This window comes from Terrapene carolina, unplaced genomic scaffold, assembly GCF_002925995.2.
Source record: "Terrapene carolina triunguis isolate 2854851 unplaced genomic scaffold, T_m_triunguis-2.0 Scaffold21, whole genome shotgun sequence".
Classification (NCBI taxonomy): domain Eukaryota; kingdom Metazoa; phylum Chordata; order Testudines; family Emydidae; genus Terrapene; species Terrapene triunguis.
Genome location: NW_020664372.1, coordinates 21,551,467 through 21,570,282, shown reverse-complemented (window position 1 = coordinate 21,570,282; position 18,816 = coordinate 21,551,467). Strand labels below are relative to the sequence as shown.

Genomic DNA, 18,816 nt, shown 5'->3' with positions numbered 1-18,816 from the left:
AAACTCAAAGCTAAAAAACAAACTAGCTCAACTGTATGTTAGTTTTATTAAAAATGGGTATTAGTTTTATAAGAATGTATTTAGTGTTTAGACTATGAAATGCTTGTAAATTGCTGCATGCATTAATCTCACTTGTAATGTCTGTATTCCATGCCATAAGGAAATATGCAAATTTTGCTTTTTAACTTTGAAAATGTTTGCTCTGAATTTGTGAACCCAGGCACAGGAATCGTTTCCACTCCACATCCCGTATGTCCATTCAGGAGGCCTACCAAGATTAAATGGGCCATGAAGGAATATCACGATACAAAGGATTTGTGAATGGCTCTATCACACCTTGGAAATGCCATGTGCAAGGAAGCTCGTGTCATGGAATGGAAGGTCGAATGTAAAAGATAAAACAGGGTCACAAGAAAATTTTTCTTCTCTTTGCTGTTTGAACTCTCATAGGGCCAGAGACACTAAATGAAAGCAGAGATCCCCAGGGTCAACCTGGGTCCACCCTGAAAGACAGTTTGAACGGACACACTACTACATCTCTGTGACCTTTAGGAATCATAGATGGTAACTCATTTGAGTGTATATGTCTGCTTGCTTTAACCTGTACATAACTCTCATTTCTTTTTCCTAGTTAATAAACCTTTTGTTAGTTTATCACAGTATTGGCTACAGGTGTTGTATTTGGTGTAAGATCTAGGGCAGTGGTCCCCGACCTTTTTCGTCTGGCGAGCACCAGACGACAAGCTACGGAGGACTGTGGCGGCGGACGAGCATGCGCCGAAATTAAATTTATAAATTAATAGAGATATCCTATCTCCTAGAACTGGAAGGGACCTTGAAAGGTCATTGAGTCCAGTCCCCTACCTTCACTAGCAGGACCAAGTACTGATTTTGCCCCAGATCCCTAAGTTGCCCCCTCAAGGATTGAGCTCACAACCCTGGGTTTAGCAGGCCAATGCTCAAACCACTGAGCTATCCCTCCCCCCAATGCCACTGACAAGTGGCAATGTCAATAGGCGTCGCCGCTGAAATGCCGCCGAGAAGCAGCGTCATCCAGAGGCGTCACTGCTGAAATGCCACGGCATTTCGGAGGCAACGCCTCTGGATGACGCTGCTTCTCGATGGCATTTTGGCAGATGCTCATCCGCCGGCTAGTATGCGGGCACACTTAGACGTCCCGGCGGGCGCCATGGCGCCTGCGGGCTCCGCATTGGGGACCCCTGATCTAGGGTACCAATTGATATGGGGTAAGTGACTGGTCTCTTGAGACTGGGAGAAACCTGAATATTTTGTGACTTTTTTTTTTTTTTTTTTTTGGTATAAGTGACCATTTATCACTAAGTCCAGCTTGGCTGGATGGCAAGATAGACTAGAAAGCCCAAGGGGACTGTCTATGACTCCATGGTCAGACTAGTACAGTGATCCAGGAATTCATATTTGTTACTGAGTTGGTGAAATCTAATTATAGAACATACCACCAGTTTGGGGCATCTGCCCTACTTTTCACAGTCTGTCCTGAGGTGGGCACCATGGTCGTGAGTCACTGCAGATAGCGTGACAAGTTTATTAATGAAAGAAGCAATTTTCAAGGAGACAAACAATTAAACTTTGTCAAGGGAGACATTATAGTGACAATATTTAATTCCGAAGAGACAAAATATGATGACTGTATTCTTTTGTTAATTCATGGCAACAAGGGCTTTAGCAACAAGTTGAAGACAACACATAACAGTGATAATCAATCTTGAAAAGTAGTAGAGCTACTTTGTCAAAGATCGGGTCACAGCAGCATAACACTGCATGACAATATTTGCATTTGAGCACTGCTTCAGTATGTTTAAAAAGGATGAATTCAAACTGGAACGGGTACAGAGAAGGGCCACTAGGATGATCCGAGGAATGGAAAACCTTTCCTATGAAAGGAGACTCGAGGAGCTCGGTTTGTTTAGCCTAACCAAAAGAAGGCTGAGGGGGGATATGATTGCTCTCTTTAAATATATCAAAGCGATAAATACCAGGGAGGGAGAGGAATTATTTCAGCTCAGTACTAATGTGGACACGAGAACAAATGGATATAAACTGGCCGTGGGGAAGTTTAGGCTTGAAATTAGACGAAGGTTTCTAACCGTCAGAGGGGTGAAATTTTGGAACAGCCTTCCGAGGGAAACGGTGGGGGCAAAAGACCTCTCTGGCTTCAAGATTAGGCTAGATAAGTTTATGGAGGGAATGGTTTGATGGGATAACGTGATTTTAGTCAATTAGGCAATAACGTGCCATCGCTGGTAAAATGAGGGTCCGGCTGGAGAATCTTGCCTGTGTGCTCGGGGTTCTACTGATCGCCATATTTGGGGTCGGGAAGGAATTTTCCTCCAGGGTAGATTGGCAGAGGCCCTGGAGGTTTTTCGCCTTCCTCCGCAGCATAGGGCAGGGGTCGCAAGCTGGAGGATTCTCTGCGGCTTGAAGTCTTTAAATCACGATCTGGAGACTTCAACAGCTGAGTTAAGGGAAAGTGGGTGGGTCAGCTTTTGTGGCCTGCATCATGCGGGAGGTCAGACTAGATGACCATAATGGTCCCTTCTGACCTTAAAGTCTATGAGTCTATGAGTATGTTATGTGATAACAATGGGGCATCATAACTCATTACTGGTTCTTGTTGATGTGGCATCACACTGATTTTATGGCACCTTTGACTCCATTCAGGGCAATATTTCTTCTCTCCTTCTGTCTACCTCCTTAGCCTGGGACTTCAGTCTGCTAGAACAGTAGAGATATTTCTTCTCTCTTCATCCCCACCCCCAACACTCCTGATGCCTGGGAGGGAGAGAGTGTTTCCTCTTTCTTTCTCAGCTTGAAAGTAGGTTGGATCCAAATGCCACAACATAGAGGAAATAGTCCCTACTGAAGGGCTAAAATCCATGTGCATGTTATATAACAACCTGGTATATGGATTGTGCCAGCTCTTTCTCGGACCCAAAGTCCAGAGTTTGGTCTGGAGACCAGAGGCCTAGCTAATAGTGATCAGCTAAGAGAAAGCTGGGGTAAACAAGATGACATTGCCTTTGCTAAAATCTGCTTGGTCAGTAGAAATGCCAGATGTTGAAGCAATAACTGAATAATTATGTTTCATCCAATGTTTCAAATTGAACATAGGATCCCTGTTCCTATTGTGTTTCTCCTGAAGGAAAAACAGTCTTCCCACAGATCCAACCTTGAGTTTATGAAAATTGGCACATGTCAGTATAATGATATGGCATCCTTCCACCTCCCTTCCCAGGGACCAATGCCCTGCCTTAAGGCATAAAGGAGACAATCTGTATTACCATATCCTTTCACTGTTTCTTTGCTTTAACCCCTAGGAATGTACCTGTTGAACAATCAAAGAAGTTGCTCCAGTCCTATGGACCCCAAATCAGAATTCAACATATATATTTTATACTAATAACATTTTACCAAAGTATTAATTAAATGTTAACTTGCTAATTTGAGACCATGGGCGGAGACATTATGTAACCTTTTAACCATTGGCTAATGTGCTATCTTGTCTTGCTGCAAAACCTATCCTGGGGTGTGGAACTGCCTACCCCGTCACTTTCCCCCGCCCATGGAAAATCTATATATTTCATTGTAATCAATTGACTGACAGTGTCTCTGAGCCTAATAAGCCAGGTGACGCTCCGCCAGCGCTGTGTGTAATAAACCCCTATGCTTTAACCTCTACACGGTGTGGATTTATGTCCTTCACCTACACCTCTCAAACAGGCCCACAGACTGTGAGAGCCACAGAAAGAGCCCTAAAGAATTGTGGCTTGAGGGAGAAAGGATGGTTTTGTGACTAACACACTGGAATAGGACTCAAGAGATCTGGGATTAATGCCTGCATGTGCCACAGCCTTCTTGTGTGATCTTGTGCAAGTCACTAATGCCACAATAGTCAAAAGTGTCCACTGATTTTGAATGCCCCACTGGAGACACCTAGGAGCCTTAAGCTGTAAACCCCAAAACTGAAGCATGCAAAATGAAAATTTAGGCCTGTCAGATCTTCTCAAAACATTTTTGTAGGGCTCCACCCCTCAGACTTCTCCCACACATGGTCTTCACCTAAACTCCCTCTTCAACTTACACAAGCTAAGCACAGTGCTATACTCGCTGCAATATGAATTATACCTTTTGGGAACAAAATACAAACATTTCTAACACATGCAATTAAATCACATTTGTTTGACAAGTGGTTTGGCTTCTCTTCTTGTTATGGTTACAGAAACGCTTTTGTTTAAATGGTAAGCAAATGATGAGATTTATCTAATACCTACCCCCTCCTCTCTGGCAGTGCAAGCATCTCTGGGTCACAGACTTTAGCATGGGGTAAGGGCAGTGGAAAAGCCTTATGAAAATATTGGCAGCACGCTTCTGCTCTCCTCTTCAAGGTCAAACAGCACTGATCTAGAGCAATAGAGGTAATGTCTTTGAGAGTTTTACAGAGCATACAGATTCAGCTGCTGTCAGTGTGAGTTACACAAATAGGGTCTAGATGCAGCGGGCAGACAGCTTGAAAAACAGATATGCTCTGAGGACTTCAGATTTTACAAAGTTTGTTTGAAGGGAAGTCTAAAGAAGTTTCAGAAATGGTTGTTACAGCAGGTGGGGATTTTCTCAGCATTTCTCAACAATAACTGCAAAGGTTAAAAAAGCTCCCAATTTTTATTAAGATTGTTGTGGGTGTGAGGAAAGAGTTCACAGTTTGGTACACATTTTGATAGCACATAAATGGTACATCTGTCTGGAACAGTCAACAGGTGCACAATGGCAGACAGTTTTATAAACAATACAACTATTCAAAAGAGTAGACAAGGAAAGGGGGAAAACTTACAAAGGGAATCTATCAGAAGCCAGGAGAAATTAAATAAGCAGCAACAAAAAGATCAGTCAAGGAAAAAGTAGCAATATTGTTTTATTGTTAAATCTTGCAGTGAATTAAAGGTAATGAAAATGAGGGACTAGTAACATGTCTGGAATAAGACATGGCACAGGTAGGCACTGTGCAGGATTCCCCTCATGAACTTCATTCCTGGGCTGTCACCCATTTTATTCCAGCCATTTATCCCAATTGAGCAGAAAATGTATATTCTGCCAGTATGTGCAATGTTGCTAGGATGAACACAAATTCATTTTCACTTTTAACTTAAGCCAGATCAAAACTTAAATCTCCAGAGGTGGAACAACAGTAAACTAACCAACTTTGTCTACCAACCCCTGGAAGAAAATATTCTGATTCAGAAAACACAGGGGCCAATTTCAGCAAAGTTGGCATACTGAAGATGTACATCCTCTTGTGCCACATAAGTTGCTTGTAGCCACAGGGATCTACTTCCCTGCAGTTGCCTGCAAAAGGGTTTTCTGCAATAAGGACATCTTTAACTGTAACCATAGCTTATAGAGGGACTTCACAAGAGGGGCATTCTCCAGATGGCCAATCAGAGGACTCTGCAGTTACCCTGGCCTTGCCCCAAACCAATCACCTCTATCCATCTTATGTTCCGTACTTCCCTCCTACTCCCCACTCCTCCATTTTTGTGACAGAGGAGACCCACAAAACTGATTCAAGGGCTGGAAAAATGCTTCCAGTGGGAGATTTAATCTGTAAAGTTTATGAAAAAGAAGACTGAGAGGTGACTTGATTACAGTGTATAAGTACCTTCACAGGAAGAAAACATAAGCTAGTAAAGGGCTCTTTAATCTAGTGGACAAAGACATAATAAGAACCAATGCCTGGAAACCAATGCCAGACAAATTCAAAGATAAATTAGGAACTATTTTTTTATCAGCGAGGGTGAGTAACTATTGGAACAAGCAAGCAAGGACAGTGATAGATTCTCCATCTCTTGATGTCTTCAAACCAAGACTGGATGCCTTTCTGGAAAACATGTATTAGTCAAACACAAATTACTGGGGGTCAATGCAGATAACTGGGTGAAATTCTGTGGCCTGTGATATGTCAAAACTAGATAATCTAAGGGTCCCTTCTGGTCTTAAAATCCGTGAATCTCTATGAAATGAAAGTGTGGCCACGTTGAAAATGGAGAGGTAAATGGAGAAAATACTAGTGAAATGGCCATGGGAGTTTATAAATAATGTGCAGAAAGTTCCTGAGCTATTTAGGATGCCTGAGTAGGTCCAGGTTGATGTTAGCATAGAATGTATCTAATCTTGCACGGTCAATGACTGCACTATGGAACACTGCAAAAGCTGAGAACATCCCATGTCTATTATATGGATTATTACATCACTATTATGCAGTAGTGGGTTAAATAATACAAAGAGATTTGTGAATATTTTCACAAATAAGCATGGCAATTTTGCCCAGGTGTTATTTGTCAGCTCCTACTATTTGTTGTTCCAATGTACTTTTATGACCACCAGTTTATGAAAATATTCATGAACCCTGAAAGCTTCAAGTTCCATGTGACTTCAGTGAACAATAACAAACCACGAAAAGCTGATAGTCAAAGAGCTATAACAGGGTAGCTTGACCCTTAAGGGCAGCAGGGCCTGGCGCTTGCCAACCCTGATTACTAAAGAGGCACACCTGGGTTGGAACAGGTAATTTCCTTTAAGAGGCAGCAGGTGTCTGAAATGATTACAGAAGCTCAGGAACATGCAGGAATTAAGATTGGCTCCAGGAAAACCCTGATACCATGGGGTTTAGAAGCCAGAGTCAGAAACCTGAGGCTTCAGTCAGATAGGGCCTGGGAGTGGCCTGCCAAAACAGGACAGGCCCCAGGCAGAAAGGACTGGGGATAGGATGACAGGAAAAGGAAGCCAAGTCCAGAGAGCTGAGCTCCAGCCAGAAAGGGCTGGGACTGGTGGCTTTGTGTGGAGCAGACTGGGAAGAGGAACAGCTCTGGGTGCAGCAGAAGAACTAGGACTGAAAATGAGTTTTTGTGTTGTGGACTTCATTCTGGGACTCTGAGAATTGTTTGAATGATTTCTGTTCTTAAACCAGCCCTGAGTGGGGGTGCTGTTAGTCACATGAAAAACGTTGTGGAGTTCTTAAGGCAAGAGGGAGCTAATAAGAGCAGGGTGCCTGCAAAGCGACTCCTGGCCATGAGGGGGAGCTCAATAAACAGCAACGCTGCTACAAGAACAGTTCATGAACAACCCATGGACCTAGGGGTTACAGTAGACAAGAAGCTGGATATGAGTCAACAGTGTGCCCTTGTTGCCAAGAAGGCTAACAGCATTTCGGGCTGTATAAGTAGGGGCATTGCCAGCAGATTGAGGGACATGATCATTTGACTATATTCGGCATTGGTGAGGCCTCATCTGGAGTACTGTGTGCAGTTTTGGGCCCCACACTACAAGAAGGATGTGGAAAAATTGGGAAGAGTCCAGCGGAGGGCAACAAAAATGATTAGGGGTCTGGAGCACATGACTTATGAGGAGAGGCTGAGGGAACTGGGATTATTTAGTCTGCAGAAGAGAAGAATGAGGGGGGATTTGATAGCTGCTTTCAACTACCTGAAAGGGGGTTCCAAAGAGCATGGATCTAGACCAGTGGTTCCCAAACTGGGGTTCGTGAACCCCTGGGGGTTCGCGAAACGTTACAGGGGGTTCTCGGGGAAAAATTCCCTAATGGCGGACAGAGCTGTCCTTAGGGACCCCAGGCAGCACGGGACCAGCAGCCTGGAGCCCCTGGACTTCCAAGAGCTAAGCAGATCAAAGCAAGCCTATCTATCACACTGAGGAGATTTAAACTTCAAGACTCCTTATAAGAAATGGAAAGGGAGGTGGATATTTTTTGCCGTTTTTAAAATTAAATAGGCAGCTAGTATTGTTTTTAAAATTATTATGAAGAACAAGTTTAAGCTTTGTTGTAATGTGTATTGTTTGCTTGAACTGCTCAAGACCTGAATGCTTGTATAAGATAGGGTTACCATTCGTCCGGATTCCCCCGGACATGTCCGGATTTTTGAGCTAAAAATAACGTCCGGGGGGAATTTGTAAATGTCCAGACTTCTCCTGCCCCATGCAGAGCGCGCGCGGCTAACAGGGCAGCCGGCCGGATGGTGCCACTTACATGAGGCTCCGACAGCCAGAGAGAGCCCCTCCTCCGCTTCCCCTGCAGCAGAGATCACTCCCTCCCTCCCTCCCTGCATTCGCAGATCGCCTCCGGCAGTCTGGAGCTCCTCCCCCGCTCCTCCTCCCCTGCTGCCCAGCGGGCCGGGACGAACGGCTCAGGCCGTTCCTGAGCAAGTTCAGAGACATTAGGCGAAGGCCAACAACAAGGGGGCCAGGGGGTCGGAGAAGGGGCAGGGAGGTTTTGGAGGGGGCAGTCAAGAGACGGGGCGGGTCGGGAGTTCAGGGGGGCTTTCTGGGGGAGGGTGTGGATAAGGTTTTGGGCAGTCAGGGTACAGGTAGGGGGTAGGGTCCTGGGGGGCAGTTGGGGGGGGTCTTAGGAGGGGGCAGTTAGGGGATAAGGAACAGGGAGGCTTAGGTAGAAGATGGGGTTCTGGAGGGCAGTTAGGAGCAGGGGTCCCAGGAGGGGGCAGTCAGGGGACAAGGAGCGAGGGGGGGGTTGGGAGTTCTGGTGGGGGGCTGTCAGGGGGCAGGAGTGGGGAGAGGGATCAGAGCAGTCAATGGGACGGAGCAGAGGGGTTTAGATGGGTCGGGAGTTCGGGGGGGGGGGCTGTCAGGGGGTGGGGAGTGGTTGGATGGGGCGTGGGAGTCCCAGGGGTCTGTCTGGGGGTGGGGGTGTGGATAAGGGTTGGAGCAGTCAGTTTACAGGTAGGGTCCTAGGGAGCCAGTTAGGATGGGGGGAGGGTCTCAGGAGGGGGCAGTCAGGGGACAAGAGGCAGGGAGGCTTAGGTAGGGGGTGGAGTCCTGGGGGGCAGTTAGGGGCAGGAGTCCCAGGAGGGGGCAGTCAGGGGACAAGGAGCGGGGGGGAGGGTTGGGGGTTCTGAGGGGGGCGGGAAGTGGGAGGGGCAGGGGCGGGGCTAGGCCAGGACGGGGGCAGGGCTAGGGCGGGGCTCCTCCCGTCCTCTTATTGCTTGCTGAAATATGGTAACCCTAGTATAAGAGGAACTCTTTGAGTTGGCTTCTTAGATACCTTCATGCTGTTTCACATCTGATACTTCTTGATGAAACATGGGAGCCTTGTCTTCTAACAAGCTTATTCAAAGTGATACAAGCTACGAAAGTGAGATCTTGGAAGAGTGCTGCCATTTTCATAATGTAATAAAAATACTGTAATGATAAATAATAATTAATAATAAATAGTGTGTAATAAGCATGTCATAAAAACAAATTTTATATTTCCAAGATCACTGCTTTTATAATTTATACTCAGGTAAAGGAGAAAATCCCTGGAAATATTCCTTTTTAGGAGGGGGTTCGCGAGACTTGACATTTTGGTGAAAGGGGTTCACAGGTTGTTAAAGTTTGGGAACCACTGATCTAGACTGTTCTCAGTGGTAGCAGGTGACAGAACAAGGAGTAATGGTCTCAAGTAGCAGTGGGGGAGGTTTAGGTTGGATATTAGGGGAAAAAATTAACTAGGAGGGTGGTGAAGCACTGGAATGGGTTACCTAGGGAGGTGGTAGAATCTCCTTCCTTAGAGGTTTTTAAGTTCAGGCTTGACAAAGCCCTGGGCTGGGATGATTTAGTTGGGGATTGGTCCTCCTTTGAGCAGGGGGTTGGACTAGATGACCTCGTGAGGTCCCTTCCAACCTTGATATTCTATGATTCATGGACTGAAGTTTGTTTGAATGAACTTGGTGAAGAGTTACAAATACCATATATAGCTATATAAATCAGCATGGATTTGCAGACATTTTGAAGGATTAAATTTGTTGAATAATTTGGGTCTGATTCACTGCTGCATTACGCTTTATGCCAGTGTAAAACAATTTGGAAGTAATTGGTCACATCTCGAGTTTCAGGGTTTTTGTTTGTTTGTTTTTTTCCCCCATGAGAAAGGAAAATAATCCCTTCAAATGAGCAACAGTTCTAGATTTAAGTTCCACGTCTCCAAATGATCAGGCCATTTAATCACAATGAATAATTCCACCTCAGCTAAGCCTTTCCCTTTTCAAGGATAACAACTTCTCAGCTGTAGGCTTAAGTTTGCACATGTTTAACTAAAAGTCAAATCTAGAACTGCTGATCCCTTGAAGGTAGTATTTTCTTCCTCATTAAAAAAGAAACCTGAAACTGTAGAAGTGACCAAGTATTTTGAAATAATAGGGTTGGGTTAGCTTGTGTGGTCTTTCCTTCTGCATCATCCAGCAGATGACTGGCACCCAGCGATCAAAAAGACCTGCTGCAAAATGTGTACAAACACTGATTCCATATGAAAGATCTATGCCAGTTCACATTCTCAGTCAGCATCACACTAGAAAGACAAATGAGTCACTCTGTCTAATATCTCTCTGGATACTTCTCCCCTCACCATACTATCTGAGCACTCTGTGACATGCATGCCAAGGTTTCCTTGCAATGCCACTGACATGAATGGCACAAGGAGGATAAGGAAGAAATCAGGCTTATAGTGCACCTGACAGTGTATGCATGCCATGGATGCAGACTTTCCAAAACCAATATGCTGGAGGCACTTCTAGGAGCCCCTTGCTAAAATTCCACCCCAACCTGAAAGGATTGTTGAGGTGACTTCCCATTACCTGATGCAATTCACTTTTCTGTTGTCCTTGCTCATAAAGTACTTCTGCAGAGCACATTTTTGCCTTTAGGATGCCCCGCATTATGCCATATCTCTTATTTTACCAAATATATCCTGGGGGTGGATACACTCTGATGTCTTCACAAGGCTTTCACTCCTTCACTCTCAGTCAAGTCCCACAAGTAGAACACTGTGGCATACTACTGATATACTCACTATATTTTTTTTTAGGAATAGTAGTGTGAACATTTCTAAACCTGTGCATTCAGACTGGTTCTTCGGGTCATGCCACCTCTCTACTTGGTTATGAAGAAACATTTTCCTTTAACTGGAAAAAACGAATGTATTCCCTGGTTGCATTTCCTTCCCTCTTTGAACACACACTTACCTCTCTGTTGTACAGGCAGGTTATTAAAGGGAAAGAAGGAACATAGTTTGGGGAGCCCTAGAGTAAAATATTGGCAGCACAGCACTGAACCAAAGGAAGATAACTCCCTAGCTAAATTCCTTTTTCAGTGCAGAAATGTCTTGGGGACTCATTGGAGGTTTGAGCTGTGTGCATCTTCTGTGTGCACTAAACTAATCTCTCGCCCTAAATAACTACCAACAAAGAGTGCCTGGGAGTGTTTGACTAGACCAGGGACAACCAGTTCAGCCAAACTAGACAGGTTACAAGCAGTTTCAGCTGAAGTGATGGGTTACATTCTCTCCTGTCCATATGACAGGCACACACACAGCTCCTCTGTACAGGAACGGATACAGGACATCCCGCTGGGGATGAGAGCTGTTCACATTCAGGACTGTGGAGCATGCTCTGATTTTACTCTAAATATAACAACCGGCACCACTGGAAATGGATTATTCCCAGAGGCAGCTCATTAGGTAAGGTGTTTTGCCTGTGCTTTCACAGACAGTCTCAATATACCTGTTTTATTTTATGGAAAACAAACTTATCACATACTGCTCTGCAATACTCAAGGTTCCAGCTATGAAGAGGTCAGGGGAGATTGTGAAGTATTTACAGGTAAACTACATTTTCTGTTGTTAACATTTTGACATTGGAGTGGAGGAGACTGCTGAGCAGCCATTTGGGCTGTATCAAGAGACTCAAAGTAAGCCCCCCTACTCTTCCTTGAAATTTTCAGCGAAGAGCCACAACAATGAATTATAAGTGGTAAGAAAAGGAGGGTTCAGCTCTTTCATCTTAAACCTAAAGCTCTTGTTTCTTAAATATGATGTAATATAAAATGAGATAGTCACCTGTCCTTAGCTAAATCCTATTTAATTTACTCAGCTACACATTTGTATGAAATACAGCATTGTCTGCAGCCATTGGACATTCATTTCCATCAGGCACTAATTAAACTGTCACAATGCAAGAGCAAATGTGTTTCCTCCATAAAAGACTCCAATTAAAGACAGGCAATCACAACATTTTAAGTGACTCCAATCAATGGGCTACAGTACAGAATATCACCTAATGGATTTACAGTTGTGACTCCACAATTAAGACTGAAAGAATGTTTCTATTCCAGTACTCTAGTTCCCTTTCAGTATGGGTTCTGCTGTTGGATAAATTATTTAAGGTTCATGGTCTGTCTGCACAGTACATATTTGTCTTCAGCTTGGGATGCAGAATTCCCATTCTGGTCAATTATTCAGTGGTAGAATTGGCTCCAATAGGAACTATTGCTTAATTAGATTTAAGTTTTGGTCAAATTATGTGTAATTCAGAAAACAAAATAATAAAGCCAAGCAGCAGAGCCTGTCTCTCTCCTCTTTTTTGTTGCTCCAGTAACAGGTTGTATTACAGCTAATAATGTGACAGACATTCAGAACTGGACTTAGGCCAATATATCACACACATTTGCACTGGACACCTCTAAACACCCCTCATGCTCATCAGCAATAAATTGCTTGCTGATTGATTTGCCTGCAATCTGGCACACCCTAAGGGATTCTTATTTACATGCAGAACAGTGGCAAGGCCTGCTATGTGAGATACTGTGTAAATAAGAAAAGGAATGGCATTTGTGAAAAGCAAGTGAGCCAATCTTTTAGTCAGCAGGGACTGCAGCTTTTGATTGTCACACTCCTCAGTGATGTTAGGGATCTGTTTTGCCCTCTGCATAGCTTTTCGTCTTTGGCATGTTGGCAGCAGGGACAGGCTGGCAGCTGAAAGAGTCTTCTAATAACATCAGTACCCTTCACATTTTTATGGCTGTACTTTCTAAGGGCCAGGACCTGTATGGCATTGAGTATTTCCCGTAAGAGGTAATCCATTGAGACCTTCTGTTGCAGGACTGGACCCTTTGTCATTAACCTGGTTAACACCTAAATCATAGTGATAGATTTAAACTTATTTCAAAATGATATTATAATCTTGTTACCCACCGCCTGCTTCTTTTAGCCATATTTCCCTCACTTCCCCGTCATTTAAATGCTGTGTTGTGAGCCATTTCCCTATTAAACCTAAAGCAGGGGTTCTCAGTCTAGGGGTAGCAACCTTCCAGGGAGGTTGTGAACAGATGTCAGAGGGTCACAACTATCCTGCCCTTCTCAGAATTCTAGATGGGAGGGAGATTCCCATATAGAAAATGTTGAGAACCACTGGCCTAAAGACATGTCATTGATTTAGCTAAACCCTCTTTTATACTGTTTCAAACTACAAAGTTTTTAAAACACTGGCAAATATTTGACATGCCCCCCTGCACCTCAACTGGTAATCCATTATTTTAACATCTTTAAAATATTCCAATAAAATATTTTTCACAAATTGTAATTAAAATCTTGAACACGGGCTGTGATTTTGTCAGATCTCATAACTCAGTGGAGGTTGCTCTTGGTCAATACTTGGGATATGAAACTTAAAACACGCCCCCTCCCCAACCCTTGATGTTACAGGGGATTAGACTCATAGACTTTAAGGTCAGAAGGGACCATTATAATCTTCTAGTCTGACCTCCTGCACAACTCCTGTAACAAACCCCTGACCTATGTCTGAGCTATTGAAGTCCTCAACTTGTGGTTGAAAGACTTCAAGGTGCAGAGAATCCTCCAGCAAGTGACCCGTGCCCCTGCTGAAGAGGAAGGCAAAAATAACCCAGGGCCTCTGCCAATCTGCCCGGGAGGAAAATTCCTTCCCAACCCCAAATATGGCCATCAGCTAAACCCTGAGCATCTGGGCAAGACTCACCAGACAGACACCCAGGAAAGAATTCTCTGTAGTAACTCAGATCTCACCCTATCTAGTGTCCGGCATATTTACCGCTAATAGTCAAAGCAGCATTCTTCCTCTTTAACTAGTACCGAACGAGTGCCCCAGTGATTGCTATAGGACACTGTGCTATTGGAAGTGGCATCTTTCTGGAAAGAACTGAATCAGGGCTTGGATCACTTGTGGTGATTAAAAAATCCATCACACTTTTCAGAAGAAAGGAGGTATTAGCACAGGGGTATTGACCAAATTCTAACATGAACAATTTTCTTCTTCCTACCTACATTACCCCTGTACTTTCAACTGGACACAGTAGTCTCATTTTCCTAAACTGGGAGTAGTGGTGAGGAAGCTGCTTTTCAAAGGGGGAGGAGAATTATGCCAATGTTTCAGAACAGAATATACAATTTTTATGTCAAGCACCATTATTAAAACCTTGACAGGGCCAAACATATGCATATCAAATAATACTAATAACCCTTTCATTAAAATACTAATTTATCAACTTCATAAACTCTAAGGATCACAGTGTTTCTTCCACATCCAGCTTTTTTAAGAAGGAGAATGAAGAATGTTATCTGAGCACCAATGCCATAAGGGAATACTTGAAGGAGATGAAGACATTCCCTTGCCCAGGGGCTGATTCCAAATAAAATGGCTGTTGCTGGCTCCACCCTTTCCCCCTCTCCAGGCCAACACTTCAAATTGTTCAAAGCCTCCACTATTAAAGTACAGGAGTAAATGGGGTCTCATCATGTAAGTTCCAATCCTCTTTCATTTCCCCATTCCATGCCTACTGATCAGCTTTGGCCAATACCCGCATCCATTTTGCACTAAAGGGAAGAGGTGATGAGCTGACTCAAAGGACATTTGGCTTTACAAAACATAGGTGCTACTGCAATAGTGCATAATACATTGCTGCTGAATGAGAACATTGTGTGGCCTATTTTTTCCTATTTGTTTTTGATAACATTTGCATCATTTGCATTGGAAATGAAACACAAAAAGTTAAAAATAACAGCATGCCAAAATTAGTGCTGATGGCATCAGCTTGCAGATGCTAGATGACTGGCAAGAAGCTATCCAGATCATTATTAGTTACAGGATAAGTAGATTCCTCTCTAGTTTAACAGCTAAAACTTTCCCTATAGAATCTCAGAGTTATTGATTCAAGTCCAGGTACTGATTCCAAGCCTGGAAAATTATGGTAATAGAAAACCTAATTTTTATTATTTCAAAATAAAATAAACTAAAGTAGAATTAAGAAAATAAAAAAAAATTAAAACAGAATTAAGAAAAATCAATGACCTGCTTTTCAAAGATCACCTGATAATGTCTTGAAACACTAAAGCTATGGAAAATGCCAGAATAGTTAAAAAAGCAGCAAATTGGGCACAGGATTATGATTTTGAAAAAAAAGCAATAAATGATTAATCTGTTTTGTTGGCCAAGGGGGGAACTTAAGAGATATCATAAAAATAAATGATGAATGTCACCAGACATAGCACTGCTAGGCTGCTTTTCTGCTCTGGCTGGCCCCTGGTGAATGCAACAATAAAAGCTCAAGGAGATTCCCTGACATTATTGAGGGGACTGTTTCATGCCCTAAAACACTGAAACTGCCTTCAGTTGTAAGTGTGGCAGCTTTGTCATTCGTGTGCAGTACCTCTATCTCTGAGACTTACTTTGTAATGCTGAGCTGATCAGTTTAAAAATACCATAAATTGTAACTTCAGAAAACAAAGGTCACCCCATCAGATCAGCTCCCACCAAAGCAACAAGTCCTTTTCTTATTAAAAAAAGATACTACACCTCTACCCCGATATAACGCGACCCGATATAACATGAATTTGGATATAACATGGTAAAGCAGTGCTTCGGGAGGGCGGGGCTGCGCACTCCGGCAGATCAAGCAAGTTTGATATAACGCGGTTTCACCTATAACATGGTAAGATTTTTTGGCTCTCGAGGACAGCATTATATCGGGTTAGAGGTGTACTATTAAATTGGGCAGTTATACGGAAGGACTTGATGCTTTTTCAGACCGAAAACAGCCTTTATTACAAGTATTTTAACAGACTCTTGTGTTTCGATCTGTGAAAGTTCATTTTATAGTGATATGGTTAAAGCACTGCATTAACTTATTAGTGAAAACTAAACATTTTTCTTTTCTTTACCACTTGCTAACGCAGTAAGAAAATGGCCATGAATACAACTGAAGACTTAGCCAACTTAACTTCGTTGCAAAGCCATGCAGATGCTTTCACAAACTGTACCGATGTACATGTCCTTCTGAAGAATTTCTATCTCCCTCTTATGTACAGCATAATCTTTCTGGTGGGCTTCCCAGGAAATATTATTGCAATTTCTGTATACAGTTTCAAGATGAGGCCGTGGAAGAGCAGCACCATCATTATGTTTAACTTGGCCTTCACAGACTTACTGTACTTAATAAGCCTTCCTTTCCTGATACATTACTATGCCAATGGAGACCACTGGGTCTTCGGAGACTTCATGTGTAAATTTATCCGTTTTGGCTTCTACTTCAACTTGTACAGCAGCATCCTCTTCCTCACTTGCTTCAGCATCTTTCGCTACTTCGTGATTGTCCATCCGATGAAATTCTTCTCTATTCAGAAAAGGAGATGGGCAGTGGTGGCTTGTGCTGCAGTTTGGGTGATTTCCCTGGTGGCTGTCAGTCCTGTCAACCTTTTAATCACCTCAAGAGAGGACCAAAACAAATCCATTTGCCTGGACCTCACTAGTTCTGAAAACTTGGACACTATTAGGTGGTATAACTGGCTTCTGTCTGGGTTAGCCTTCTACCTGCCATTAGTGGTTGTGACTCTGTGTTACAGTGTCATTATTTACACTTTGGCTAGAGGGCCTCATACTCATGCTTGTTACAAGCAGAAGGCTTGTAGACTTGCCATTCTGCTCTTGGTGGTCTTTTATGTATGCTTCCTACCCTTTCATATCTTTAGGGGTGTTCGGATAGAATTACGACTTCAACCAGTTAGCTGCCACATTGAAAACCAAATCCATGCTGCTTACATTGTCTCTAGACCATTAGCTGCACTAAACACGTGTGGTAACCTATTACTTTATGTTGTGATGGGAGACAACTTCCAGCAAGCCATCCTTTCTCTTTCAAGATGCAAGTTAAACAACTATGTGCAGCACACCGGGAGCAACAGTGATGTGAATAAGTAAGTCATCCTTTTGAAAAAGAAGCATAGAAGCATTTGATTGCACATGTCCTGTAACCTCTTTTATGTTCAATTTTATTTGTTTCCTAATAAAATTGCAGGTGGCCTCTCCGCCTCTCCAAAATAGCACCCCAAAACTGCGGAGTTTTAGGATTAGGCTATATGTATGTCATGGTTAATAGGTGATTTGTATTACTTTTAAATTAAACTTTTTATTTGTTTATTTTATTTTATTTTTGAGGAAACACTTATGGAGTTGGTCAGAAATTACCTGAGTAGCCCATCTTTGAGAGTTCAGTTAGCACTCCATTCAATATGGATTTGCCAGTAGCATATTTTAAACACAATGGGGGCCTCAATGTTGACCTCACAACACAAATACAACTTCCATTTTATCATTGATACAGTATCTTATTCAGTAGTCTGTACCAAATGCCGCAGATGATGACGGTTGAAAAGTTGAGTTACAAACATAGTATATTATTTTGTTAGTCATTTAATAAAACAATACAAAAACTAACAGGTCCTGAGCAGAGCCATTTCTTGATTAAGTAGGTAATATAACTACATGAAAACATTTTAATATGCATCGCAGATTTGAAAGTATTTTAAACTTTAAAGCATCAAACACTGAAAACATTTTTACAAACAGTACTGCAAACCACTTAATATGTTTATTATTTTAGATTGCCCATTTTTATTATTGCGAATTTTTTATTGAAGTGTGGACTTTGCTTATTAGCCACTAGGTGGCAATCATGTATGTGTATGCCAGTGAGCCAGATACCTGGTTTCAAGAATGCACTTTTGATTCAAACTCAGGGAGGGTTACATGACAATGTAGTGTGATTACTGTGGGGGAGCTAACCACCACATGTTTCTTATGGTGCTAAAATACAATTAATTCTAATTAATAAGAGATGAGTTGTGCTGCATAGTATCTTTACAACACTTTGCATATGTGACCTTGGCCAATGTATCTTTTTGAAAAGTTTTGTTCATTTCAAAAAGAGCCTGCAGAAACGTTATTGCCTACAGATGTTTGTTTAATTTTCCGGTTTGAAAAAGTGAGAAAGGCAACATAGCAGATGCTCCTTCAAAACAGGGATTGTTCCCACCGGTATGTCTGTTGTTAGACTATATAAATATTGTATTCCAGCAGCAAGAACTTTCTGCAGAATGGATCAAGTTGTGGATTCTCAAATGTAACTTTCCTCGTGTTCCACTATAGGGAGATAGTGCTGCTGTCCAGAATCCAAGTTGTCAAGTACAGTCTGCTGGCATCATCAGAAACTGTAAGGTTATGGGAGGAGCAGTAAGCCCTGGGAGGGTCTCATCCCCTAGCCTTGCTATACCTGGCAGAGTCAGTCCCTGTTCCCCTCTTCCTGCATAAATTCAGGTACACACCATAAGAAATGTGTGTCTTGGCATTACATTTTGTGACAGAATGTGAGGAATTTTAATTTAGATAAACTAATATATAAGATGTTGACTTTACTTTTTTTGTTTTTAGTGCCATGGCCTTTTCTTAACACAAATTACTTTCTGATCTCATACAATGTCCCCCTTCACCAAAACCATACTTTGACACCAGAAATAGCATTAGTTAGGTTTTCCAGGAAAGAGCCAAAAATACAGCAGTCTACTAGAAAGAGCAATATGATTGACTAGTGTTGGGATCCACTAGGCATAGCTACCAGGTAACTCGGGAGAGCGGA

General features: G+C 42.7%; 1 protein-coding gene across 1 annotated transcript; it reads left to right on the top strand.

The window, feature by feature from the left end:
• Positions 1 to 16,088: 16,088 nt before the first annotated feature.
• LOC112103804 (2-oxoglutarate receptor 1-like) lies at positions 16,089 to 17,102 on the top strand. Its single transcript, XM_024195741.2, has one exon. The coding sequence runs from the start codon at positions 16,089 to 16,091 to the stop codon at positions 17,100 to 17,102; it is 1,014 nt and encodes a 337-aa protein (XP_024051509.2).
• Positions 17,103 to 18,816: the final 1,714 nt, after the last annotated feature.

Coding starts and splice junctions, on each gene's coding strand:
- LOC112103804 (XM_024195741.2), top strand. CDS start 16,089: ATGGCCATGAATACAACTGAAGACTTAGCCAACTTAACTTCGTTGCAA.